General features: G+C 43.9%; 1 protein-coding gene across 1 annotated transcript; it reads left to right on the top strand.

Moving 5' to 3' along the window:
• Positions 1-773: 773 nt before the first annotated feature.
• rnf38 (ring finger protein 38) lies at positions 774-20,534 on the top strand. Its single transcript, XM_028418069.1, has 13 exons — positions 774-1,646; positions 2,545-3,248; positions 12,203-12,264; positions 16,306-16,508; positions 16,589-16,946; positions 17,084-17,248; positions 17,502-17,672; positions 17,860-18,045; positions 18,134-18,237; positions 18,330-18,414; positions 18,538-18,659; positions 18,764-18,863; positions 18,992-20,534. The coding sequence occupies exons 2-13, from the start codon at positions 2,627-2,629 to the stop codon at positions 19,052-19,054; spliced, it is 2,241 nt and encodes a 746-aa protein (XP_028273870.1). The 5' UTR covers positions 774-1,646; positions 2,545-2,626; the 3' UTR covers positions 19,055-20,534.
• Positions 20,535-20,773: the final 239 nt, after the last annotated feature.

Genomic DNA, 20,773 nt, shown 5'->3' on the forward strand with positions numbered 1-20,773 from the left:
ATCCCTCCTTTTCCCTTACCACTCCATCCATTCCCAACCCCATCCCCCAGAGCCCTCTCTACACCCCATCCCCCCTTTCCTACCACCCCTAACCCACTTACTCATCCTGCTTCCACCCTCCCACACACCCACGAGACGTCCCCACCCTCTCGACTTTCTCACCCGTGCACTGCTCACCCTCCCTGATAACTAGTAACTGAACCCCTTCTCCTCCATTCCTCTTCCTCTTCTTCCCACTCACCCTTATTCCTGGACAACCTTTCTTTTGGCTGTGTCGCTTTCATTACACCCACTCTTCATTTTCCTTATCCCCATCTCTGCTGTTCCCCTTTCCCCCACCTCCCTCCCTCACTCTCTCTTCTCTATCTTCTGTGGCCTTATCTTATGAATATCGGTAGCACACTGGGTGAAAAATTGATCCTCCCCGCCTGTCTGTGGACCCTGCCACAGCACATTAGCCTGTGTGATGTGTGTGTGTGTGTGTGTGTGTGTGTGTGGAGGCTTGCTGCTTGTGGGAGAGAGGGAGGGAGGAGTGAGAGGAAGGAGGGTGGGAGGGATATTTGCATATCATCAAAGTAGGGAAAGGGAGTGTAATGAGGAGAGAATGTGTGTGTGTGTGTGTGTGTTGGGTGTGTGTGTATTAGGAGTGGTGCTGATGGCTGGAGGTTGAGTGTGTGTGAAATGAAAGAACAAGAGCAAGGGAATAGGGTGTAGAGATAAACTGGGATGGGGTTAGGTGTGTGTGTGTGTGTGTGAGAGAACGAGAGAAGAACAGACAGAAAATCCACATGTATGGCACACTAACACTGCACACTATAGGGCCGTATCATTGACCTTTGGCACAGCAGCTCTTAAATATATTCACGCAAAGGTATAAGCTTTACTAGTTCCTGGAAAAAAATAAGAGAAACTGCTCATGCATTTCATTATTTAGGTGAGAAAACATACACGAAGATGTTCTATCAATGAGACCCCTGGTTTAAATTCCATTAACACACTCATTTAATTTATTCTGCTTGCTATTTATGTTAGTTTATGTTCTTATCATTGCAAAAACAGTTTGTCTGCCTGTGTTATTACACCGTTTCATAGCTACTGTAAAACAGAACCCTATGTAACTTTTGCAAACACAGCAAATCCTTATTTTTAAAGCGAACTTTCGGCTCCAGAGGAAACAGCTGCAATGGGGAGGCTTGGTATTTGTAAATAAATAATTTAAAGCCCCTTTTAGCCTGCCTCTGCTATCCACAGCTTCTGATTTAACAGGGCGCACTAATCGAACACCGATTCTAAGCCGGTTCTTAATGCCAATAAAGTCGTAGTTTTAAAGTTAAGTTGATAAAATGGTGCCACTTTAAATACTTTTAAAAATATAGTCTGGCATTAATGTGTTCTTCGTGGATACACTGAGGACGGTGTGTGTCCAGAACAACTACAAATGCGGTCACATTTCCGGTATCGATTGCTTCAGTCTGGTGAAATCCGACTTGAGCGTTGACGGTCTGTCACATTTCACGCTGACACCAAGCGAACACTGGGCTCACACACTCACAGACACACACACACACACACACACACACACACACAGGGCTCACAATATCATCGACAGATCCGAGTCAGGAGTACAGGCTGTGAGCACGCTGAAGGTAAGTTCTTATTCAAAACTACTCAGGGCCGGTTCCAGTGTTGGATCAAGAGGTGCGGTGATTTCTTGGGATCGTCTTAATTCCAGCCGCGGTTCTTTCTTTGTAATTTTAGGTTCACCACTTTTTATCTTTCCCTCTGCGCTTTGCTGGGTGTCTCTTTTACAGCTGGCTAAAACATCACCGGCTCAACCCAGCGCCCCAGAATCACACAAGTTTTAACCCAAAGCCTTTTGTTTAATTATTATTTTATTACCATTACTCAAGCTTTTTTTAAAGGGATTCGAGGCGTGGGTGGCTAGCTGCGGGGATTTTTCTGTGTGTTGGTCGGCGGAGGAGGAGGGGTTGGTATGGCTTTCCAAGCTAGCGACGAACGACATTACGCAGACCGACAAAACAAGTTACCATGGTGGTTAAAGTACACGAAGTTGTGTTAAACTCTGTTCGAGGGTCAGGGCGAGCCCGAGAATGGGACTGAGTGCGGTAATAGCGTGGTTGTACCAGTGGAAGAGGCGATAATAGCGCGTTTACCACGGTGTGCTATGCGCACTAAAGAGCTAGCATAGCCTCTTTGAGCTAGCGAGCCGTGGCTGCAGCGAAGTAAACGCTGCTGCTCAGATACTTCTCATTATTACATGATTGTACACGTAAAACATCACGTTTCACCCTAGTTACGGCTCTTTTCCTACAGCTGTTTAGGCACAAACACGCGACAGCGCCGGTATCTTGGCAACGACGTTAGTTGTTGGACCAGTTTGGGTAAAGATGCTGTTTTAGTAACTTACTCAAAATTACGAAACACGTGCTTTTCAAAATAAACCACGTTAGTAACCGTGGATAACGTGTTATTTTTTGGTGTGTGGTATTAACAGAGTACGTCACAACTTTTTATTTTGAACAGACTGTAAAAGCTTCTTCTGTCAGAGGAAACGGGAGAAAAACGCCAAAAAAAAGAACCAGAGGAGGAAATCCCCCGAAAGGAAATGCCAATCGCAGCCGCTGGACAGCCGACGACTCAGGAGCCTCGAGTTTGCCCCCGGCTGCCCTCCACCCCGGAGCCTGTCCCTAAAGGGGCTGATTTATTCGACGAGGCGGGGGCGGCGGAGCGGACTGAGTACGGGGGCTCGGAGGGGGGCAGAGGACTCGGCGGCTATAATAGTTCCAGCCACAGCGGCGCACGGGGCTCTGTGCAGCCCGGGTCCACCGACGGCTCTCCGCCGCAGTCCCCGGCCGCGTCCTCCGCTTTTCTCTTCCTCCCCCACCACCAAATGGCCATGGAACCCCCGAGGACTCGATCGCGCTCCCGCTCTGGATATTACCAGCAGTATGGTGTTGGGAATGGGAACGGAATAACCGGCAGTGGAGTTATGGTTCCTAGCCACCATCACCACCACCACCACCACCACCTCCATCAGCAGCACCATCAGCAGCAGCAGCAGCAGCTACATCCACAGCAGCAGCAGCAGCAGCACGGTGCCGGTTGCGCACCACTTGGTGCTCACATCAGCCACTCGGAGAACCAGCAGAGAGCCCCAGGAAGTAACGCCTCACCCGGCATCCAGAGGCTGTCTTCTGTTCCCGGAGTGCACCGCATCCCGGCGGCAGGTAAATGTCCCCACCTGTCATCTACACTGTGTATGTGGTGTGTTGTGGGCTCAGCAGAGATGTTTTAGTAGACCTGTTATTTCCTGCATTCTCCTGTGTCGAGTGGAAAAAGTCAGGATTCCTTTTAGAGGCGAATCGAGAGGAGGGGGAAGCCCTGGGGCTGGGATGTCAGTGGTGTCTGTGGATGTGTGAAAACATTTGATGTATTCTAATGAGATGGGATGATTTTTATGTGGTTTCCACCAAGTAGGAGTGTGGATGTAGCACACAGCACATACAAGAGGTAAATGAACATCAGCATCGTGTGGTGTGGACAGCCGATGGAACTGGTTTGCACAGTTCGTTAAGCTGTTTCTGAAGGCACCGCTTTGGCTTTGTGGGCTGTAAAGGTGTAACTGAACGAGACTAAAAAACAGGCCCTCTCATTTTTACCTAACACACTGTTATAGATGTAGCTTCTTTTTTAACATATAAACATATAACTGAAAGTTACTGAGGTAATTTCCTGATAAACAGTACATGTTGTAAGGATAAGGTTAGCCCTCCCATGGCAGCAGACAAACAGTATGTCAGCTGTACAGGCATGTTCTGTGTCAGACGTGAAGGCTCTTTCCTTGTAACTACCTGGTTAACCGAAGCTTTGATGTGTTTGCCGCACTGCAAAGTTGAACTTGTTGAGTGTGTGTGTGTGTGTGTGTGTGTGTGGACCGGTGGTGGTTGTAGAATACATGTGAGGGCACTCTCACACAGCGAGTGCAGTGCAGTGGACCACATAACATACAGACAGCACAGCTAGAGTTTCACATTCACTGAGGCAATGGGAAAGCTAATAGCACACCAAACAGGCTTCTCAGGCTAGGAAAAAATGCTTCTGTTGTTGTCTTCAGTGGTGTTCTATTAGTGATGATCTTTTTTATGAAATAAAATAAACATGGATTGACAACAGACTAATAACAGTCAACAGCCAAGTTATTGTCACTAAGCTGTGCATGTATTACACACGGTGCAGCTGGCATTAGGTTTGTTCTGTCATCACTGAACTATTTTCTTTAGCACATGCAATTAAACAATTTAATCTATATAACAAGCACAAATTAATATTCTACCAATCCAAATTCCACATTACGTCTGTTATTACTGCATCAACACCATTTAAACAAACAGTCTCTGCACGTGTGTGTGCAGAACAAAAGCCTGAGCAACTGTGGAGACTGGAATTACCTGTCTGGGAGAGTGAGAGTTTAAAAAAACCAGCTGAACCAACATAAACAAATAAAGGCCCCCCTCTGGACTCCCAGCCTAAAGCATGCCCGTTTACCTTAGGCTTTAACTTCCAGGATTAGGGCTGTATGTCGGAAAGAGAGCAAATATCAAGGTAAAGAAAAAACTAAAAGTTAGACTCATTGCTCATCTGTGACCTGCTGTCGATACCTGTCATAGTAGCTTGACTATGACATGGGGGATAGTTCAAATCAATAGACAGAATGACTGTATTATATTGCTTATCCATCAAGATTGATTTTGTTCTAGAGGAGGCGGCACTGGAGAAGTTCCCTAATTTGTTATCTGTGACTATTTCCAATTAGACCGAAACCTCAGACAGTATTTGTATACATTTGCATTTTGTCTTTTTACTCTGTGGTATTGTTTTCTGTGTGTTGCAGAAGTCTAACAGTAGCAGCAGTCTTCATTTAGTATCTGCACCTAGAGGAAACACTAAGACTAGTTGAATTTTCACTTGCAAAGTGAAGCAGCTGGCGAGCTGGACCTTTCTCAACACTACACACCTTTTATTGGTCCCTTTTACCATTGCCAGAGTGGGTCTTGTTTGTGAGGAGAGAGTGAGAGAGAAAGAGGGATACTTAATCCATTCTTCCCATGCTAGTCACCTGCGTCGGGCATGAAAGATAAGGATATCCTGTACTCTTCAATCCCTCCTCCTCTCTACTCTTCTAGTAGTCTGTTGTAATTCTTTTGGCTCCCTCTCCCCTTAATGCCATGTTCTTTCATGCTTGTTTTACACTGTCTGTAGTGTACCATTTTGTCTTTCTTCTTTTTGTCAGTTTATCTGGTATACTCAAAAAGAATACAGTGAGCTCATATCTGCAAAAGTGAGACTCGGGGCGCAAAAGAGAAGTAGAAGAAATGTAGAAGCACTCTCAAAATGCTTACAACCGCTGCCAAATTGGTCCAAGTGGATAAAACATCCTCTGTAGCAGTTGATATCCTACCCTGATTCCGACCCACCTCTGTCACAGTCTGTCCGTTCTCGGTCACATTCACTTCTCCTTCCCCTCTGGATCAGTCAACCCTTTCTGTACCCCTCTGGTCCATTCTCTTTGGCCTACCCCCTCACATTTGTCTAATGGAGGGATCGTTTTAATGGATTGCCCAAAGCAGCAGAGAGGCGGACACTCCTGCCACTCTACCTCTATCCCTCCACTCCACTCTCCTATCCTCTCCATCCTTCTGTCTGTAACAGAAGTGGAAACATGCACACTGTTTTTTTTTTTTACTTCCCTTTGTCTTGTCGCCCAGGCAACCCCCTCCAGTCTGAAGAGAAACTCTTTCACTTGGATTGACCAAGTAGCAGGGGTTCCCTGCTACTCTGTCACTCCATATAAACAACAAAGCAGTCACTTTGGTCAGCAAGAGAAGATCTTTGGAATAGTTGAGAGTGACCTTAAATTAGCTCAAACTCCAAGGGAAGGGCTCTGATCGGGATTGAAAAAAGTACTTCTAAGAGGGAGCAGAGGAGAGAATGCCAAGGGTCACTAAAAGCTTAAGAAAAGGTCAGAATAAGAAGATGAGAAGAGAGGCCAATAAGAGTGCAAAAACTCCTCTAGAAGGAGAGGAGTTGGGTTAAAAAGAAGTCGTCGGTGGGACTTGGCAGTTGTGGGAGTATAGTGAGGAAGTGCAGTCAGTGTGTTTGGGGAAGGTCAGAAGCAGAGATGGGATGAGGAAGGAAAGGGAGAGATAATTAGACGGAGGCCATAAGTAACAGCAAAAGGAGGATGTGAAGGGCTGACTGCGGAAGAGACATGGCATGTTAGCAAAGCGCAGGAAGCGTGCTTTGTAGTCAGATACCCGACTTTGGAGGAGACGTGGAGACTGTTACAAGAAGTGGATAAAAAACTATTACCTGGGAGTAAGTGAAGGCATGGAAAGGGCAGAGTAGAGGATTGAAGTCAAGACCATCTCTAAGTTTGCTCTTGTTACACTAAAGTCCCGGTTGACATCTATATCCACTGGATGTGGCTGGGTCCTGTCAGGGTTTGCAAATGTGTGGTTCCGCTGTCCACAGGATGTGTCTCAGAAGCAGCATGTATTTAGGCTCGGGCCTCGTTGTTTTTGTACGTCTTTTTATGTTACTTCCCACAACTTAATATCTTCTTTATGGCAAAAAGTATTGTCTGGTAAGACTACCAGTAACCTTTTGTATCAAGTATACGTCCAGCTTTAGGCTTTAGTTTTTCATTGTAGTCGATTCTAAAAACAAAGGTTGAAGCAGAGCAACTGGACTTTTCTTAGCTTTGCTTTCCATTTCTTGTCACTTGTCTCCTCTCTGTGTCCTTCTCCATTCCCACTGTTTTCTTCTGTCATTTTGTTTTAACTGCTCGTATTGAATGAGCTCCCTGCTGCATGTCTGCACGTGTTTTGATTGATTGTTTTGAACATTTTGTAGAGCTATAGTTGTAAGAAAACATTTTTGGAAATTTTCATCTACAACATAATCCACGTCTCTGCTGGCCACACATATGCTGCAAATGGTCATCTGCAAACATATGGTTAAATATGCTACATCCATTGAATATTCAGGGTTTTGTGAGGTTGTATTTAGGCAAAACAAGGACTGTTCAAACACACTGCGCATACAGATGGGCACTGGAAAGGTGGAACATGCCACAGAGATGGGGGAGAAATAAGATTTTTTAAATGAATAACAATCTTCTGTGATATTTCTTCTGCCACTTTTCAAATCTGAATATTTTAAACTCCAGTAATATTAGGTGGACATCTTCAAAAAGTGCAATGGTACCTTTTAAACAAACAGCACCTATACCTATGTACTGGATTTAAAAACAGCTCTTGTAATAATGACATCAATAAAACATTCTGCTACATTACAAGTTAAAAAAAAATCCGCAAATTTAAACAGAGTCTCAGTGTTACATCTTGTTTAAATGAGCTGAGAGCTCAGTTCGTCGGAGTAGAGTCAAGATTTATGGTGGTAGAAAATGGTGGTAAAATTAAGACTGTCATCTGCCTCTCCTTTTCTACCCATCACTTTCTCTCTGCTAGCACTGTCTCTCAGATGGTTTCTGTCTTTCATTGGGAAGGAGACTGTGAAGACAGAAGGGGGAGTGAGAATGCGCGAGTGTGAAGGAGTGGTTAGCTGTGTGTATTTCGTGTATCTTCATGAACTTACTCCCTTCACTTTGTGTATGTATGTGCACGCTCCTTGTTTACTTGCTGCCTGGGTGGGCTTGGAGCAGGAACAGGACTGTCAGAAACACATGCCTCCAGACAGAGTGACGTCACTGTCAAAACATTCTCCCTGTCAGTGGATTGAGAAAAAAATTGACAGACGTGAATGCAAGAGAAAGGTAGACGGCACATATAATAATGTGTTTGCAGTGAACGTGTTACTGACACAAACGAACAAGCAGTAAGAATACTCCTACACTATTGGCTGTGAAATTAGATACACTCAGGCAGGTTTTGTCCTTGGTAAAACTCTGGGGTCCTGTGATAACATGCTTGAAACTACTTTTAAAGTTTTTCTTTGAATCATCTTGAATGTTATTTTGATGGGTACAAAGGAGAAGCCCTGTTCAGCTCAGTCAGGGTCAGACAGATATCATTTGTAATAAAAGACGCATTTTTAGACTGGAACCATAATACTTTGGAATAATTTCTCTTATTTTAAAACAAATGCCATCTTGGTTGAGAGTTTCAGTAAAGGAAAGTTTTCACTTGTTGTAAAAGTTGTAGAAGTTGCGTCCACTGTGCACCATCTTCAGGAAGAAGCTGTAGACTGAGGGTGCCAGATTAGCGCTCAATCTTAATCAGCAACAATCTTGTTACCTTGTGACATTGAACTAATAGGACAAGACAGACCACAAGAATCACGAACTGTAAGCAATAATAACATCTTACTGCAACAGTAGCTGAGAATCTCCTGATGTCTTTTAAGGACTTATCAATTACCCAACGTATGAATAAGATTCCCTTGATGACCAGAATCAGCCCATTCAAAGGCATAAGATGTGACGTGTGTGTGTGTGTGTGTGTGTGTGTATAAAGGCTGAAGTCAAAATATTCTGCAGAAATATTATATATACACATACAAAATTTCCTTTTTAATACAACCCACTTGGCATTTCTATCAGTTGACATGTACATCTAGATTTTTCTACTTGTTCTTGTTCCCACTCTTTGGCCGAGGCAGTACTGCTGTAGTACTGCTGCCTGTACGCACAATACAAACTTCACATTTCGGTATGTTGCGTGTGAACACCTACACATGTTCGCAGACTGCAGGATATGAATTTTCAGACTAGAGAAAAAGTGCAGTATGGAAGTGCAACCTTAAGGACTGCGGCAGTTACAGAAAAGAAAAGAAGATAATGAGAAAGATAATGAGGAGGGAGATGTAGGAGGACAATGAAGTGGGAGACTGGGAGACTCAATCCCATTTCTATATGCGCACACACACACAGACACACACACTCTTGCCATTGAGCACGTGAAACGCAGGTAATGGCTGGGCAAGCGTTAGCGGCCTGCCTATTTTAAGCATGGATATCGGCTTGTTACTTGACTGCTTTGCACTAAGGTGTGAAGTGTGCTGTGACATGTGTTCAGGGGGCGGGGTGATGTGAGAGGTGTATATGTGTGTGTGTGTTTGTGTTCCACATATGTTCCGTTTTCTTTACTTTGTGCATATGTAGTGTTAACAGGTACACGTTCTGCAGTCAACCTGGATTCTGTACATTGTGCTATTTATTACTGTTGAAGTGGTGATGTGTTTAGTTCTGTCACTTGTCGTTCAGCTTATCTATCCAAAACCGTGTATTCACCCTACTCTCTTCTGTGTTTTTGTGTTTTTAACTCGAGAGGAAAAGGCAGTTTAATAGAAAGAGAGAGGGTGATGGAGATCACGGACAGAGATGGTGCGATAGGGCAAGGAAAGGAAATGTGGATGCTGTGCGATAAAGCAGCAGGAATATATGGGGGAGAGACAGGCCGGCAGATAGGGAAATAGATCGGCGGCTGGGAGGGATGGCGATGAAGTGATGGAGAGTGTGAGGAGGAGGAGGAGGAGGAGGATGTGCAAGGAGGGTGTCTGAGCTGAGTGCAGAGGGGTGGAGGGATGAGAAAGGGAGGGAGAGGTGGAGGAAATGGATAGAAATAGCTGATGCACTCTCAGGCTTACAGAAAATCAATAGCAGTCAAGAGGGGAAGCCACAACCCCCACCCTGCTCCCTCTCTTTCTGGCTGTTCTCTCACCCTCCAGTCCTCCAGTCCTCCAGTCCTCCAGTCCTCCAGTCCTCCAGTCCTCCTCCTTATGTTCCTCCACTGCATGTCTGTCCTCAACTCCCCATCTTTCCCGGCCCTCTCATGTTCATTTTCAGTCCTGTCCCCTTCTCCTCTACATCCACGTTTGCCTTCTTTTTGCTGCCTGCATTTCTCTCCTCCACACACCCTCTTCATCCTCTGCACTAGTTTTCCAGAACAAACAACTGGAGTCAATGCCGGTTTTCTGCACCCATTGGGAAGGTGTGGCTGAATGTGGAAAACAGGATGGTTTTTATGGGGTCTGCAACCTGCTCATTCTGCATGTTAACTAAGTGTTGATTTCAGTCATACACTCTGAATCTGCATAACACACCTTTTTAATTATAGCAGAAATTAACAGTTTTTTTGTTGCTGGCACAAATTTATGTGGTCAAACTTTGTGCTGTGACTTTCAAAGTCAGATGTTGTTGTGTTCTCTTTTTGTATTGTGCCTAAGGTAGTTCTATGTTACGTTTGTTCAGTAAATGACAAAATATCACGCTGTCTGCTTTACATAGTGTTCAAACCCACACCCCTCTCCCTATCTCAATATTATAAATGAGTTTAAAGAATTAAAACTTGGCAACCTGTTGTTGTCACAGTCTTTTTTCTGCATTTACACATCTTTACTTTCCAACATCAACTATTTTTATTATTGTGTATAATAGTTGGCAGCCTCTCATTGTTTTCATGCTCAGAGTCCTCTTCTGGTTCTAGTTTCCACCTTTCTTCTGTCTACTCAAGACTACACAAATAATACTACTGTACATTCCAACATTGCCCTGAGACACCATCACATCCCTGCATTCTACGGTAGGCCCACCATTAACTTAACATCGAGGCCTGAATAGCACAAGCTACATTGTGTGCAGTCTGTCAGTCCAACAGTGGACATGATGTCATTGAAACATTTTAAACCTGTTCTGTAGCTTCTGTGTTGTGCTCTATAGAGTGACTCTCACTGAATGATTCGTCTCTGACTCAATTTACAGGATTCTGACTATGTGCAAGTGAGACCATATTCAGGGAGGGAGCTGGGTTTTTGCCTATTGTGATCAGTGAATGAGTGTCGCACAGAGGAGTGCTATGCAGCCGGCGAGTCACATGAATGCTTCACCAGCACTCCATCCCAAATCATTTCATTGGAAATAGCCTTTTAGCTGATTTTCACTACACTAATATAAGCTTTACTTACCTCAACCTTTTCAGTCTATTTATTTAGTTTGCTCTAGGGATTGAAGAGGAAATGCTTCTTTTAAGGATTGAGGAATTCAGTTCTGAAAACCTTACTCTGTCTGCCTCTTCCTTCTCTTTCCTCTCTATTCTTTGTTGTCAGTCATAGCTTTTCTTCAAAGGGGGAGGCTGTGAGCACAAAAAATCCCACAAACAAACAGCCGATAGGTGAAAAATGCTCTTTTTAAAAGGGATTTTTTGCATCTATTCCCTTGTAGTTTAGCGTTCTTCATCTGTATTGTAAAGGTAGCCTTGTCTGGAGCGCCCTTGGGAGCGCTTACCCTTGGTGTGCATACCACTGCCACCATCTGTGGAGAGGACGTCCCCAACTAAAGACATGCCCACGACAAAGGCAAGACAAAAGCTAGAATAAATAGAAAAGACAATAAAAAAGATGAAAGGATTGTGGAAAAACAAAAGAGTAAAAGTCTTAGCCATGATGCAAGCGGCGGTATCATCAGAAAGCTTCTCTAATCCAGGATTACGGTGTTTATTTTGTGTGTGTGTGTGTGTGTGTGCGCGCTGCATCTACCTCCTCTGATCTGAGACAAGCATACACCATATGTGTTTTAGTCACTTTTGTGCCGTACACATGGTCAGCTCCCGTTCTCACAAACATGTTGTCATTGGTTTTTTTGCTGCTGTATTTTAATCCAGTTCAGTTGGAACAATAACAACAAAAGGATTAAATGTCCTGTGTGTAGATAAACAGGGTCTCCACACAGTAACTGGGTGTAATGGTACGATCAGTTTTAACAAAGGGTATTACCATCATGTGTTATTGTTAAATGATATAAATATAAAATAATAAAATAAAACAGTCAGATGCATTCAAACCTCTGCAGAGCCAGAGAAAGTGTAAAGAAATGATTTGTCTGTATTCTTGAAACAAAATAAAGTGTCAGTGGCTCATTTGAACTGCTGCAGTAATACAAGGCCGTCACGCTTACACTGCAACTCAAGGTCTGCTCTGACCTCATTGTATTTTTGAATTTTTTGGAATCGAGCCATTGTTATATTTCTGCATCCATGTGTAGTAAAAAGTAAATTGATATGTGGATTTTTTTTTGGAAATCAGTTTTGTTAGAGTTGTGGAATAAAGGATTTCTGAACACTATGCCTTAGTGGGTGACCTTTTTCTGCCTTTTCCCTCTCTGCAGGAGCCTCTGGCGGGTCCTACCACTGCCACCCAGACCGTGCGTACGGAGAGGAGAGTGATAAGGTAAGCTGCCTTTAACAAAGAAACGTTTTTGATTTGCAACACACAGAAAATGTCTGAATTACAACATTTTATGTCCCTTTTCCTGTGATAGCACTGGGCCTGCAGCTTCAGCTGTGAGGAGAGCTTGATGTTGTTGACAGTGTCATGCTTTGAGATAATCGTGTTTGTTGTGTAGACAGTTTGCAAATACCAACTCTGCTTTACATTTTACAAATGCTAATGCTAAATACAATTCTGTATATACATAATGCATGTTTAGAAGGCGTATTGCTTATTAGTGTCGTAGTTAAACATATATTTTCCCCAGTGATGGTGCCAGTAGTTTTTATAATCATAAGAGACAAGTGTGTATCTGTAAATTATAGTTACCACCACAAGTGGAAGGTCTGTGTTGAAAGCAAGCAGAGGAAGTGAAAAACAGTGAAGGAGAAGAGGGGAGGCAGGATGCTGAGGAAGGTGTTGCAGAAAGCTTGGAGGAAGACAGGGAAGGGAGGGAGGCGAGGCCAGAAACAGGGAGGGGGTATTGCTAATGATTTCACCTCCAGCTGTGGAACTTGGTTAGAGTGAGAGAAGCGAAAGGAGGGGAAGAAGTGAGGGAGGGGAAGGAAGGGAGGAACAGTGGCAGAGGAAACAAAATGGGCTTTGAAATCTTGTTGATGGAAGGAAAATAAGTGGGGGAGGGAGAAGTGTTCGAGTGTTAGTGGGAGCATGTCTGCAAATATTAATGAATCTGTAAGAGCAAATGACCATATTTGTGCAGCATGTACATGGATAGCTGAGCCTGGAGCGGAGAACCCGGGCCTCTGGTGTATTTGCTTGCACTTTGTGGGCCTGTCTTTATTTTGGTTCTTCGCAATGACAGCGAAGCCACAACAGCTGTTGGCAAGACTAACTCTGAGTGTGTGTGAGAAGACACTGTACATGCACACCCCAAATGTGGACACAGTGAAATAGAACATGGGTGGGTGTGTCTGTACTTGTGCTTCAGGATATCTGTCCAGCTTGGTTTGTGCACACACTGAATGTGGACACAGTGACTCGGTTGGGAGGATGTGTGCTCGATACACTGCGAGTTCTGCATTATGTTCTTTTATATCAGCCGAGCAGGTCGTAGTTCTTCCAGGCTACGCAGTGTCTGTTTGTCTGTGTGTGCATGGTTTTTGCCAGCACTCTATTAGAACATAAGGCCACATTATAGCACATTGCTTGAGGACATATACACTCCTTTGTCTGACAATACCCCCCCCACACTAACGCGGGTAGACAGGCCCATCAAACTTTCATACTAACGGGCAATAGTCTGCAGACGACTGACTGTGTGTGTTTGTCCTATCAAAGAACCTATGTTGGTCCCTCAGATTTCAGGACAGACAGGAGCAGGACAGACAGGCAAGTGGAAGAAGGACAGGTTTTAAGAGGAGGGGACTACAGAATGGTTTATCTGATGTGTAAGGAAAGGGATAGGGATGGGGGGAGGTGGGGCGAGCGCATTGTAGTGGAAGAGTCTAGCTTAGATATGAAAATGGGCACAGTAGATGTCCCAAGGGTTTTGGGGTTGAGGCGAGGCTGGCAGAGAGGTTGTGGGCTGTAAGGGCAGAAGAGAGGGGGTTATTGTCGGGACGAGCAGAGGGGAGGGGGTGGATTGCTGGTACTCTCCATCCTGTGCTGTAATGGGCCCACAGTAGATGGGGACCGTCCTCTTTGTTGCTCTTGATTAAGTGAGACCAAGAAAAGCTCATGTCTTTTTTAAACCAAAGTGACACTTGACTTTAAAACCTGAGCTTGTTGTTTGAAAGCTCTTATTTTGTACCTTTAATATAACTAAAGCCATATTCTTTAAAAAAGTCTTAAGCTAAGGTGAATTCAGTGTTTAAAAGTCTTACATGTAGGATGTCTACATTTTTGTCAAGACTGGTTCAAGTGTCCTTATTTGACAAAAGAAATATATTTCTCATATTTTTATTTCTAAACTACGCCAGCTACAGCCTTGAATATTAGATTTGTTCAACCCATTCACTATAAAATATTAACAAAAGCAAGAGCCGGTGCCCAGTGCACTTCTGTTATTTTGGAAAAAAAATCATTCAAACCCCCTTTGCAACCACAGATCAAGGCCTACATGTCAAGCAAGGTCTGAAACAACAGAGAATGTATTTTACATTATATTAACTCATTAATGTCCTTAGTTGAATTTAATTTCCTTTACAGGATTTTAAAACTGGCAGAGCTAAGAATAAAGCCATTGAATTTTTTAGTTCGAAGTGTTTTCAACAAGAACATTTGTGAAAATAACAAATGAATAACTCGTACCAATAAAAATTGTATAAAAGAATGATACAGAAATGGCTGTATCTCTAAAACTAAAAGGATTTACATGATGGGATTAGAACAGTGCCGTAAGTGAATCGTTTAGTACTGCAAATTAATGTTAAACGTATTTTTGTGTTTTTAAACATAAATTTGCCAACAAATTGATTTATGACATACACAAAAAAATCATTTTGCAATGTGTAGCCACATTTTGGTGTTTCTACCACCAGATTTACTACTTTATTTCCCTCTAAGGATCAATAAATAAATAAAAACATTAATAAAGTCCTTTCTTTAAAACAGAAAACACTCTAAATCTAGCTGATGGACACAGTGTGTTCAACTTGTTGGCGAAGCAGGAATGAATGGTGTCGGCTATGATATAACTTCAAACGTTCTTGAAATAGGAAATAGGTAACTGTTGCCAAATCAGGTGCATCGTGAATTAAAAACATAAACGGACATCGTCATTGTTGGGCATAAACATTGCTGTTCTGTCATTACGGACCTGGTGCGGTCTGACAAAGCATCAGCCTCTACTTTCCTTTTTCTTTAAGTCCCGCTTCATCTCATCATGTCGGCCATGCTGGTCAATACTACACGAAGTCCTTGTTATTGTATCTCTTTCCTGTAAACTGCTCAAGCTCAGGTCACATCGAGTTCTAAGTGTGAGCCTCACTGTACAGTCTGCTTGGCCCTACAGTCAAAATACATTTTGTTCTGCAGTTTGCCTCTGAAGGTATTGTTCTTTATAGGCTGTAGAACTCAAACAGTGGCAGCTGCCCATGTGTGAGTTTGTGCATGTCTGCAGGCGTTTCCATAACTGTGTGTGTGTGTTTCTGCAGTCTGCTCTCCAGCTGTTTCCTGTTAGCTATCACAGTGCTCTCAAGGTTGCTGAGCTGTGTGTGTGTGTCTGTGTGTACTAAAAAGTCACAGCCGCTGAGTCATTTTTATCACACTTTAACAACGTGTCTCTCCCATGAACAGGGGAGGTGGAAGTAGGGACCAAGCCAGTAGAAAACGAAGAAAAGTGTTGAGATTGGAAAATGTGTCTCAGGGTGTGTGGTGTCTCTTAAAGGACCTGTGTGTTCTTCAGAGGTCCCTGTAACAGAGAATGACTAAGACCTGACACATGGGCCTGTCTGTGTGTGTGTGTGTGTGTGTGTGTGTGTGCGTGTGTGTGTGCGTGTGTGTGTGTGTGTGTGTGCTCTTGCCTCACCAAGTGCCAAGCGTGAGAGTCACTGACAGTAAGTGAAGTGACTCAGAGATGAGTCGATAGGATTGAAACGGTGTATGATAACTTAGTCAGTCTAAACCTGGATGACTACATGTTGTGTACATCACTACATTTTGACTCGCCAAGAAAGTATTTGTCAAGCTATCCAGTTGTGTGTGCGTACTTCACACATGGGCTTGTAAGTGCTTGCCTTGTGTTTGTATTTCCTCACTCCAAGAGGAAGTGTCTTTGAACCCTAAGGGCCTCTGGTGGTGTAATATGCTCGCTTTCACAGACACATGCACACAAAAACAGCACACACTGGATCATACAGGAAATGCCATGAGTTATAAAGGAGCCTATGTGATAGTATGGATTGTAGGCTGGGAGGATCATAAAGCACGGTGAAATTGATTTATTTGATGCGAGTGCTATGGGTCACTAACCACAAGACCCATCCTCTCTCCCACCCCCCTCTTCTTTCCACCTCCATTTTCTACCCCCTCCTTCCGCAGAGTGAGGAAAGCCCCAGTCCAAAGCGCCAGAGGCTGTCCAGTCAGTCCGTTTTGGAACAGCTAACCTCGTCTGCACCCCCACCATCCACTCCTTCTCCCCCTATCCGCCCATGGGAGTCAGGACCCCAGACTCGAAGACAGCCTCATCCACACACAAACTACCACCAGGAGAGATGCCTCACTCCTGCACGGCACAGGCGCAGGTAAGAATCTCGTTTGATTTTTATGGTAAAAAATTACCTCATAACACCAATTCTAAGTGTGCCCCTCTACCTACTTATAGCCCGCCTGCAAGGCGTCAGCGTGGTCGCCTCTCCAGACCTTCCCGTCACTTGCCTTCCCATCACCACCCCTCCACCCAAGGCCCAACAACTCGCCTGTCACCATCAGAGCTCCAGGATGAAAACTACCACCACCACAACCCCCATCACTCCACACACCAGACATATCCTACACACACACCCAGCGTCTATGGTCAGCCTCCTTCAACTGGTGGTGCAGGGGTAGGTCCAGAGGACCCCCGAGCTTTCCATCCCCCAACCTTATCGCCACGACTACTGCATCCAGCTGCCCACCACCACCACCATCATCATCATCAGCAACAGCAACAAGGAGCCATGGTCATGGACTTGCATGAACAGGTTAGTCTGCCAAAATGTTACCTTTTATGTTAAGAATTGTAGGAGGGTGTGTGTGTGTGTGTGTGTGAAGCTGTGTGTGTGTGTGCGTGTGTGTGTGTGAGAAGCTGTGTACTGACTGTGCTGTGATTTCTTTCCAGCTGCAGCAGGGCAGTGTTCCGGTCTCCTACACAGTGACTCCAGTTCCTCCTCATGGGCTCACAGCGCCTTTGTGTAGTGGTCAGCATCTTCCCCCTACCTGCTCCTCACAACAACAGGTCCCTCCCTGCAGCGTTGTCTTCAGCACTGGACAACACTACCACCCGGTGAGAGGAATAGAGCAGTGTGTAGTTTTGTGAGAGTGTGTGGGTTTGTTGTTAATATACTATGGTGGCTCAACCAAAAGTGAAGCAAAGTGCTCATGAGGTAGAGCATTTTCCTCTTTGAAGGAGCTAGGTAGTTTTTAAAGTCATGACTGCCACCTTGTGGCAGGAGTGTACATTACAGTTATCACAGTAGGAAATCCTTTAGTTTTATTTCTTTTGTCTTATCTCTGTCTTTCTCTGCCACTCTTTTCAGATGCTTCAGGCATGTTCAGTGCAACATTTGCCTGTACCGTATGCCTTTCCTTCGCTGCTGTCCAGTGACCCTCAGTTCCTGCTGCCCCCTCCACCTCACATCTCTCACCACCCGCCCCACCTCCCCACACCCGGACAGTTCCTGCCTTTCCAGACCCAACAGCCACGATCGGTAAACAAGCAATTTTATTATTTTGTTATTTATATCCAGAACCCATTTGCAATGACATATATCGTTTTGTGCTGTAATGTGACAGTACAAGGACTCAAGTACACCCAAACACAGCATCCTGATTTTGCTAAATCAAACCTCGTTGGCCCGCCGTGACATTCAATGTGCTTTTGTCATTTAACGTCAGCCCTTACAGAGGATAGAAAATGAGGTCGACATTCTAGGAGAGCAGCTACCAGTGGGTGGAGGATTCAGCTATGCCCACCATCACCATCACCACCATCACCACCAGCCCCCATCCACCCTGCCGCCGTCTACACCACTTCAATTCCTCTCTCACCATGACCCCCTGTCACAGGAGCTTTTTACAGTTGTGAGTACTCTGGTTCAATATGTTTGTTTGATGCTGAAGTATAATTGTTGGTTTAGTCTACTAAATGTATATTCTCTGTCTTTCACAGCCCTATCCCCACTTCATGCCTCGCCGATTTGCAAGCCGACGTTTCCGTTCTCAGCCGACAGTTCCTCCATCTCCCTACCACCCAAGCTTCCTGCCTTACTTCTTGTAAGTGTTTTTCACCTCCTCAGAATGAAGACTGAAGAAATTGCAAAGGTCTTGATAAATACATATAAACTTTGTGTTCCTTCCCCCTTCAGGTCCATACTTCCAGTCCCTCCAAATGTGGCCCCTGCAATCAGTCTAGAGCTGGATGTAGATGATGGAGAGGTGGAAAACTATGAGGTAAGATGCAGTGTTAACAAGTGATGTGTGTCTTTCAAAGGAACTTCTAAGAATGTGAGCATCTAGAATTCTGTTTTCAAGCTCTGCCATTGTTAACTTGGCCTTTCTGTGTGAAACCTTCAGGCCCTGTTGAACCTCGCTGAGCGTCTGGGAGAAGCCAAGCCCAGAGGTCTAACTAAGGCAGACATAGAACAGCTTCCATCATACAGGTTCAACCCTAATAACCATCAGTCTGAGCAAACACTGTGAGTACCTTTCTTTGATGTGGGGAAAGAAATGTTTGGGTAGCTGCTTTTTAAGGGGGTGACATGTGACTGTGTTTAAAATGCTGCCACCCTTTGTCTTACAGGTGTGTGGTATGTATGTGTGACTTTGAGTCTCGCCAGCTCCTCAGGGTCTTGCCCTGTAATCATGAGTTCCATGCCAAGTGTGTAGACAAGTGGCTCAAGGTGAGTTTACAAGTTGATAATTTAACCAATCAAATTAAACTTAAAAACTTTCAGTTAAGCTGCATCTAAGCACTCGTTGTTGTAATGCATACATCAATTATATTTCCTATTTTTTCTTTTTCTATCAGGCTAACCGGACCTGTCCAATTTGTCGAGCTGACGCCTCTGAGGTCCAGCGGGACTCTGAGTGACCTCATATCAACACCCACAATCCCTGACGTCTTTTTGGATGCACCAACCAATCAGTGAACTTCTGTCCCCTTTATCATACACCTCCACTCACACATTCTACCACATACCTGGGACCAGTGCTTCTTAATCCTTACGTCTTTATCCCACAGACACTGAACACTAACTCTCACCTGGGATCAGTATTTAGCAGCGTGGAGACTTTCTGCTGACTTGTGTTCACTTTATCTCTGGACTTTCTAGGCCTTCTGTTTTGAACTCCTAACACCCCTACTTACTCTGCCTTCTGGTGGTGGGTACTGCTTACAATAAATGGCCTTTAAAACTCGTTTCAGTACACGTTTCCATGTGTAGGTTGACATGTGTGACTGTATTTCTTTTTCTAAATGTCATTTTAATCCCTACCAAACTCATGCGGCCTCTTCAGTCTTCTACTGATGGACAGGGAAAAAGAGTTTATTTCTAAAATGTGGTTGTTAATGAAAATTGAGGGAAAAGTGGCAGTCCAAAGATTATGATCGTTTCATTGTTACCCTTCTTCTTTAATTAAGCACTCACATCCTGGCGAGTAGAGACTGTCCTTTCACAAGACTCATCACTCCAGTTAAATTTTAATTTCTCTGTGTTTATTCTTGCATTCCTCTGTGTCAGAACAGTCTGTGAAGGGGTGAAGCAAAGAAACTCTACACTGTCAAAGAGGGGAAAATACATGATTTTGTGTGTGTGTGTGCTAGTGTGTGGGCTCCTGCAGGTGTGTGGGTGTGTGTTACTCCTTCTGTGGTATTTATGCAGCTTATGTGGTACAATGCATTTATTTGATTATTATTATTTTCCACTACAGATTAATACAGACTCACTGGAAGTCAAGGGAAGTTTCAGACCTTTACAGCCAATAGAGTGCCTCAGGGATGATGTATGTTAGCAGGCTAACCTGGAAGTTAGCGTTGTCCCGATTCCTTTGACAGAAAGTCAGCGGGAAACATTGACTTTGGGATTCATAAGGTCTGTGATGAACAAGTTTAAGATACTTGCATCGTGTTTTATTTAGCAAAGTATTCTCCCCATCACTTAACTACAGTTAAACAATAAAAGCTAAAATAATAGGCTATGAAAAACCAGTTTGGTGTGATGACGTTTGATGTCCCTAGCAGGGTTTTTAAGTTTTGTATTTATTTTGTAGAATAAAACATGAAAATCTCTTGAGCCTGTGTCAAACAGACCTTATCTGCAAAAATGCAAATGCATATTCATTGTGTGGGACTCATTCCTGTAGCACTCTATTCAATATTAACAGTCAAACTTTAGTATGGGGAACAGCTCTTGGAAATGCTTTTTTTAATTAACACCCATTACAATTGTGACTCCATCACTCTGTCTGCCCCTTTGTGTTTCAAAAGACAGGGCTACCGTATTCATCACTGTCTCAACATGTTAACAGGGGATTCTTTAACAAAAACTAAACACAACTTTCATCCACCATCAGCTTACTAGTTTTCTTTTTGGATTTAAGACGTTAAATAAATGTGACTATTACCCTGGTACCCTTCTCTAAGTGGTCACCATACACTGACAGGGAAGAAGTTTGAAGAGACTTAGGAGGTCACAACTAAATCTACTATGTTTCACTGGTGGATTTGACACTTCAGCACTTTAATACGTAGATTTAGGGCCTACACTCTTTTCATTCTGAACAAACCACTGATTGTTTTTTTTTTTTTTTT

The sequence above is a fragment of the Parambassis ranga genome, chromosome 1 (assembly GCF_900634625.1).
Source record: "Parambassis ranga chromosome 1, fParRan2.1, whole genome shotgun sequence".
Classification (NCBI taxonomy): domain Eukaryota; kingdom Metazoa; phylum Chordata; class Actinopteri; family Ambassidae; genus Parambassis; species Parambassis ranga.